The sequence below is a fragment of the Epinephelus moara genome, chromosome 21 (genome assembly GCF_006386435.1).
Source record: "Epinephelus moara isolate mb chromosome 21, YSFRI_EMoa_1.0, whole genome shotgun sequence".
Taxonomy (NCBI): Eukaryota; Metazoa; Chordata; class Actinopteri; order Perciformes; family Serranidae; genus Epinephelus; species Epinephelus moara.
Window position 1 is genome coordinate 12,161,754 of NC_065526.1, and position 8,210 is coordinate 12,169,963.

General features: G+C 39.4%; 1 protein-coding gene across 1 annotated transcript; it reads left to right on the forward strand.

The window, feature by feature from the left end:
* The first annotated feature begins 246 nt into the window (after positions 1-246).
* On the forward strand, positions 247-7,504 carry LOC126383183 (E3 ubiquitin-protein ligase RNF126-like). Its single transcript, XM_050033650.1, has 9 exons — positions 247-403; positions 2,705-2,763; positions 2,866-2,926; positions 3,014-3,252; positions 3,738-3,806; positions 3,900-3,969; positions 5,356-5,449; positions 5,976-6,091; positions 6,348-7,504. The coding sequence occupies exons 1-9, from the start codon at positions 329-331 to the stop codon at positions 6,498-6,500; spliced, it is 936 nt and encodes a 311-aa protein (XP_049889607.1). The 5' UTR covers positions 247-328; the 3' UTR covers positions 6,501-7,504.
* Positions 7,505-8,210: the final 706 nt, after the last annotated feature.

Genomic DNA, 8,210 nt, shown 5'->3' on the forward strand with positions numbered 1-8,210 from the left:
TATATATATATATATATATATATATATATAATATATATTGTGTGGATAAAACTTACTGTTATCAACCAGAAAGTCATCCTTGCTATTGTCCATGATGAGTCCATAAACACTGTCCTCATGAGAAAGGCTCTCCAGTCAGTTACGACTGTGAAGGCAAATATAAAACCGGAAGTCGTCTTCTTGGTAATTCTTTCCAGCTGCCATGGTAACGTTACGTTGTGTGCGTGTGTTTCCGTTTCCACCATGGTCTTTCCCGTTGCAAAAGTCAGGCTCTGTTGTCCCTTGTTGCTACCCGTCCGTATCGTACGAACTGGTCTTTTGCTTAGAAATGGCTGAAGCTCCCCCACGGCCCTGCCGGTTTTTTTGTCACCGGTGTTCAGCAGAGATTAGTCCTCGTTTACCGGTAAGAACACTGGAGACATATTCGCATATTTGAAGAATGAGAAATGATGTTTTGGCTTGTGTGGTTTTATGTGTGTGTGTGTGGCGCACACCCAGTCACGTCGACCCATTGCTGCTGTTTAGCTACGCTAGTTAGCTAGCCCCATAGGCAACAACGGTCCGGAGTGACAGTCAAGTGGTAGTAATTAAGTTGGCGGGTTCACTCACGTTATGCTGTTGTGTTTTAAACATATAATTTCAGCTCAGTCATATCGCGGATAATACATAGCAGTCAGATATCGCCCATTTTGACCACTGACAGGTCTCATAGTGGTGGCGTTAAACGTCAGCAGGCGAGCAAACAGAAGAAAGGTTCACTTTTTAAATCCGTTTCGAACCTGTCAGGGGGCGTATCGCATGTTTTGATTTTGATTTGATGACTCTCAGTCAGCTAATCTGATAGGTCTAAATTCATGTTTTCCCCCTTAAGGCTTGATGGTAGCCTAATGTGGTTGTACCATAAAGAGAAGTAAAACTTTGACAGTATCACTTCTATCTAAAGTCAGTCAACACTGCTGTTCAACAGCCCACCTGCCTGCCACAGCAGTCTGTTGTCACCATTCATGGGAAGCTTCTTGAATGTTACAGTAACAGTTACTTCATTGAGCTGCTTACCTGTGTGACAGCGTACTGTCGGGTGATTGTGTTTACTAATTAATCACAGATGTAACACCTGTTAAACCACAAGTTAACTTAATGTATTGTCTGTAAGACATCTTGAATGGATGGTTATGATTACACTCATGGTCTACATCAACACTGGCATAGTGTGCTATTATTTACGTATTTTCCATTATTAGCAATCATATACTAAATTGCCTGTTTATAAGGTAGGTGTGCACCTAGCCGAAAGTATAAACCTAACTTGATTGAAGGTAATATTCAGCTTAACTGGTTTAAGGAATTATGGTAGGGCTGGGTGATTTGAAAAAAGAGAAATCCAATATCATTATATTTTTGACTAAATACATTGATGCCAGATTTTTGGTAAATAAGCATCAGTAATGTGGATGTAATGACTATGGGTAAAAGCAAATAAAACCCCCCCAGCTAGAACAGTCTGGTAACTTCAGAATATTACATCACTGTACTGTAGCAAAGCCTTTTAAACCAGGAAAAGACAATACCTACGATATTACACAAAATCTAAGACAATATCTAGTGTCATGAGTGCTATATCATATACAGCTGGACTTGCTTTCTTGAAGACATTTTGCCTCTCTTCGCCTCTCAAGAGGGGAAAAATCTTCAAGAAACACAAGCAAGTCCAGTTGTCTGTGATATAGCATTTATGTTTACCATGACCTGGTTGACTGAGAATCTTCATCGACCCTTTGCCATCAATTTGGGAGGAATGCCCTTTGACATCAGAGCTGAAGAAGCTTTTTGGATGAGAGGTGAAACGCTTCCAAGAAATGCAAGCAAGTCCAGTTGCCTATGATATAGCATTTTGATTACTATGACCTGGATGGCTGAGAATCTTCACCAACAAAATCTAGTGTGATATCACAATAACGCCATAATAATGATATAGGCTAATGCCCAGCCCTAATTTATGGTGACTGGCAACAATTTGTAGTGCTGTTGAATTGTATTGCATTATACTGAGAGGCATTTCTACTAGGGCCGCACAGTATATTGAAATATTATCGGAATCGCAATATTGCCAAATGCAGTATCCAAATCGCTTTAATTTTTAGATTAAGGATAAACTGTGTCACAACATACCTTTATAAAATTAAGCTTTGTTGTGCCACAGAGATGCCTTGGCCTACTAATTATATTCCAGATGTAAGGAAACATGTTTGTGTAGTACACACCCCAACAAAAATCACATCATCATCATTTTAGATTTTTTTTTTTCCAGTGAAAATGAACTACAAAAAAAATAACGATTCTCACTAAAATCACAACCAATATTGCGATCTCTGTGAGTTTTTTTTCATATGTTGCAGCCCTTATTTCTGCTATATTTTCTACCCCATTTATATCAGTTACAGTAGACTATGTTACAAACATGTCTCAGTGTAACACAGTACAGTTCAACAGCAGCACACAGCTTTCAAAATGCCTATTACGTTGAATTAACACTTCTCAGATACTCTAAACTAACCTTTATAACCCTCATGAGGGTAGCATTTTTTTCCCAGCTCTTGAATTAGAGCGCATTATTCTCAGCAAGGTGTACCTAATAAAAAGACAGCTGTGTTTATGTTAGTTATGGTGTTTACATACTAGATATTCACATATATTTTCACTGTAGGATTACACCTGTCCACGCTGTGAATCTGGTTTCATTGAGGAACTTCCCGAGGAAAGAAGGTACGGACGATTATTTTGGGTTTCATGTATGTGATTAATGAGATGTTTAAGTGGATTTCTGAGTCTTAGCTTTTCACTGTCTTTGCAATTGTGTTGGTGCAGTGCTGAAAATGGGTCCGCCTCCACATCCTCCACCAGTGATCAGAACCGCCCAGCCTTTGAGGTCAGTGTGACTTGTTAAATCAGGTAGTCCAGGATACATTGTGCACACTGCACCATGATTTGACATTGCCTCTGTCTTTTCTACCAGAACATGGATCACCAACACTTGTTCACATTTCCCTCCGGGTACAGTCCGTTTGCCCTTGGGATTTTTGATGAGAACTTCGACCTCCGAACGCGGCTATCCACAGAGGACAACCGGGAGACAGAAAACAGGAGAGAAAGGGAAATGGCATCACGGCAACGGTACAGCGCGCGGCAGCCACGGGGTCGACATGTTCCTCGACGACACAGTATGCGCCATGACGGAGTGCCCACATTAGAGGGGTGAGACATTTTCAGCAGTAGAGTGTGATGGAGGTTGTTGTGGGACAGAAGAGGATATGGGGATATGGGTAAAAAAATATATATATATATGGATAATACATGCTTCACATGTTACAGTAGAAAACACTTAAACAATATTATTTTCAGTTTTGTAACACAGTTACATGATGTGTTTACATACATGTAAACATACGTAGAAGTAACAGATCCAGTGGGGGGAAAAAAACATGAAATATTCTGTTATGCCTCGTAGAAAAAGAATATTACCTCATTAAAAAAGTGTGAAACGTAAAATATCCAATATTACCATTTTAATAAAGAGCTGGTATTCTTATAAATACCAGACAGCAGATATCTAGTGTTACCATCTGTATTATTGCCATATTTTTTTGTCCATAAAACATTTACAATCTGTGCAATTTAGCTAAGAAGACAAGTTTGATTTCTTAATTTGATTTAAGTGTTGTTGTTTTTTAATGATACAGAATTATCCAGCAGCTAGTAAATGGAATCATAGCACCTACAGCCATGCCAAATATCGGGATGGGACCATGGTAAGTATAAGAAACTGTGATGCATGTTTGTTTACTTGCTTCATATCACTATGTTTTTCTTTTGTTGTTGTTGACTTCCTTCTTGCCTTGCAGGGGTATGCTACATTCCAATCCAATGGACTATGCCTGGGGTGCCAATGGTCTTGACGCTATCATTACACAGGTATTACAAGTGTTATTTGTGACATGACAGTGGAGATAAAACTGCATATAAAGTAGGTGGCTACAGGGTCCCAACAGTCTTTTTTTTTAACCTATTTTTAACATCATAAGAAATAACTTATAGCATATTTGTTTGTATAATTTATTTTATAAGGTTGGGGATAGGTTAATTGGTGACTCTAAATTGTCCGTAGGTGTGAATGTGAGTGTGAATGGTTGTCTGTCTCTATGTGTCAGCCCTGTGATAGTCTGGTGACCTGTCCAGGGTGTACCCTGCCTCTCGCCCACTGTCAGCTGGGATAGGCTCCAGCCCCCCGCGACCCTCAAGAGGATAAGCGGTTACAGAAATTAATGAATGAGTGGATTTATTTTATAGCAATATAATGTTACCAGGATCCAAAGTCTTAAATGTGATTTCTACATTTTAAAAAAGGCCCTTTTTTTTTTAGAATGGAGTATATATGGATGGCACTTTGCAGGCAATAAACAAATATCACTTTTGTGCCAGAATGAAGCTGGTAAATCAAATTCTGTCAAGGATTTGTTCTTTAAATCAGGCACATAGATAGTAAAAATGTCCCCGACTAAGAATTTACATACTCAAATCTGATTCATCAAGTGTTGCCTATCGTCGACTGATAGTCAAATTGTGTGTTTTTTTCTTTTGGTCATTGATTCATACTCTCATTTGCAACATTAGTTTGGATTTTTTCTACACCAGACAAACGAGCTGAAACACCGAATTAATTAATCTGATTTTGACAGAGAACTGTTCATAAGTTAAAAAGATATTTAGCGCTCTATGAGCTTAATGAATTTATGCCGAAACAGGCTATAATTCATTTTGAACAAACCAAGCAATTCTATGTGAAACCAGACATTCAGCTCCTCCACAAAGCAATGGAACGAGCCATATTTTCATGACCACATTTTCTCGTAATTGCGACAATTCAACTGTACGGTTGGCATTTGAATCAGGTGGTTGGCAGCTGTGAATCAGAGGCAGAGTGGGTCGTTCACTGTCCTCATGCCAAAGTATCCTTGAGCAAGATACTGAACCCCAAATTTCTCCCGATGGCTGTTCCATTGGTGTGTTAGATGTGTTAAAAACCGAGTAGCAGGTGGCACCCTGTATGGTAGATTCGGCCACAAGTGTATAAATGTTTATGTGAATGGGTGAATGTGACTCGTAGTGTAAAAAGCGCTTTGAGTGGTTGGATGACTAGAAAGGCGCTATACAAGTGCAGGTCCATTTACCACAGATCAAATAGTTGACTCTTCGGGGTCATTCCTAATGGAAGTAAATATCTAAAAGTTGTCATTTACAGAACAGCCTTGCTTATAATGATTTATTCTGATCTATTCTGTTCTTCTTTTTCACTTGCAGTTATTGAACCAGTTTGAAAACACGGGTCCCCCTCCTGCAGACAGAGAAAGAATAAAGAGTTTACCCACCATTACCATTACAGAGGAACATGTGGGTAAGTCCATGTCTCTGTATTAGACTCTCACTCACAGTTACTAACTCATTAGCTCACACCTGTTCTGCACCAGAAGCAGCTTTTTGAATTATCTGTCTCAACAAAAGAGTTCTCCTTTTGAGTAATGTTTGTACTGCTTTCATTCAGACAAAGATGTCACTACAGCGTTTTAGCATGCCACATAAAAAATACCTCTTTGCACTGATCTGTAAGTCAGTTTATAAAAGTATTTTTCTAGAATGAAAAGACAGCTGACAATAATCACCCTCTGAAAATTCTGTCTTATACATTTTCCTTTTACTTTTATATCATCACACATGTGCAGGAAGATCCCTCCATATATACGCACTTCTTGTTAGTGGTGGTGAAGTGAAGTGCCTGAATATTTATCTTACACATCACAACACAACCTAAACTCAAATAAACAGAATCGGTATGTTCCCAGTCTTCCATGCAGCTGGTACATGTAACCAAGGGTCTCTCACACGCAGTCAGGCAGACACTATGTTGCTCTCTGTTTGTGCAGGTGCTGGTTTAGAGTGTCCTGTGTGCAAAGAAGACTACAGCGTCGAGGAGAATGTTAGACAACTGCCGTGCAATCATTTGTTTCACAATGACTGTATAGTACCATGGCTGGAACAGGTATGTATATCTGTCAAGAATGTCCCAAACAGATCTGCAGGATTAATATCAGATGTTGATCATAGTATTTGACTGATATAAGCTACACCAAGCTAGTGATAGTGATGGGATCCAGTGAGAAATCACACAGATTTATTTTTCTTTTTTTGGTAAAAAAACGGCTCTTTTAATAGTAAAGGTTGCCCTCCCCTGCTGTAATGTATTCAAAATAGAGAAAACTGTTAACATAAGTCTTGTTCAATCTTGTTTTCCACAGCACGATACGTGTCCTGTGTGCAGGAAGAGTCTCAGCGGACAGAACACAGCCACAGACCCACCGGGGTTATCAGGAATGAACTTCTCTCCCTCCTCCTCATCCTCCTCCTCCCCCAGCTCACCTAGCAATGAGAATGCTGCCAGCAACTCATAGATTTTCACAGTAACCTTCACCTCACATCTGAAAACCTCACAACGTACGTCAAATGAGACCCAACGGCTCCTACCTACAGCTGAGACCAGGACAGTAGTTCGTCTCACTTCTAGGGGACGGTATGAGTCGAGCTGAACTCTGAATCTGTTGCAGACTTTAAGTCATCATTCCTCCCCCTGTGCTGAACGGACACCGGGTCCAGCTCCTGCTGCTATTGTTGCCAGATATTTGAGTGTTTGAGGAGGTGGGACTGCGCAGTGTTGAAGGAGGATCCAGAAAGGTTGTGAATAATAATAATAAAAGTGGGATTGTGACAGAGCTGGAGCAGAGTTTGAGCCAGAGTGGACTGATTTTTGACGGAGACATGTCTTTGCCACGAGGCTGGGACACATTTTATATTTAAAAGACAGAATGCTCTTTTTTTTTAAAACATAGCCTGTGGTGGTGCAGAGTCCATAGATGTGTAGTAGATAGAAAATTCATTTTTGAACCACTGTACAGCTGGTGGATCAAACTAAAACCTTGTGAAAGGAAACTGAGTGTATGCATCTGATTTTTATTTATTTGCACCTTTGTTTTTTTTATTTTGCACAAATTCTGATGATGAGAATGTGAATTTGGGTAAACTACTGAACAAAAAAAGATTTTTCACATTTTTGCATTGAATAAGTCTTTAAGGACTCGTTTTTGTTCTTATTAGATTCTGTTTTTATTAGAGCTTGATCCAGTGTATTTGGTGCATCTTGACAAGGTGAAGATCCTCACAGCTCAACAGTGGACACATTTTTATTCAAGTGGAAAAAAAAAAAAAAAAAAGGCACACACATACTTATTTATTGAGCCCCTGCCGAAGAAACAAATTGAGCAATGTAAAAAAACAAACAAAAAAGGCATGGGAACATCTTACCTCTTTGAAACTGGCCAAATGTGTTTCACAAAACAAGTGTTTATTATTTTATTTACTGATTTTTCATACAGTCACAATAAAGTTGTAAAACAAACAACCTTTACAAATTGACTTTGTTATATTTCAAAATGTTTAATGAAAGGTAGCCTTGTCTACTCCTTGAAACCTTTAACTGATAAAGTAGTAAACTGATTGATAGATGATTAGAGCCTCTTATTAGCAGCAGTAGCACTTGTTTTCTGCCCAGGTCCCAACTTTGACCTTATTCCCATTAACTGAAATCTACGGCACCTTTTAAAAGATAAGCCTCTCTGGAAGTTTTCATGTTTTATTGCCTTATAACATTAAATGACAGTGGATTTAATGTGGCTTTTTTGACCCTGATCAACAGAAAAATCCCCTTAAATGTCAAAGTGAGAGCATATGTTACAAAGTTATCTGAATTATGAGTATCTATAAAATGCTTGTTTGTATTTACCCCCATTCAAGGACACACCAAAATCACCAATTGATTGTATCAGCCACAACAAAACCACTGACAGGTGACGTGAATATCTTCGATCATCTTGTTAAAAAGCAATGTTCTGCTGGGTCCTGGCATGTGGATGCCACTTGACAGGCTCCTCCCAGTCCCACCCAAATGCAGATGGAGACCAAGTACCCCCACACATGGCAACAGCACTCCCCGATGACAATGGCCCCCCCAGCAGGACAATGCACCAAGCCATAATGCTCCCGAACGTGACAAAGCTAAAGGCATCGACCTGGCCTCTAGATTTCCCAAATCTGATTTGAGCATATGT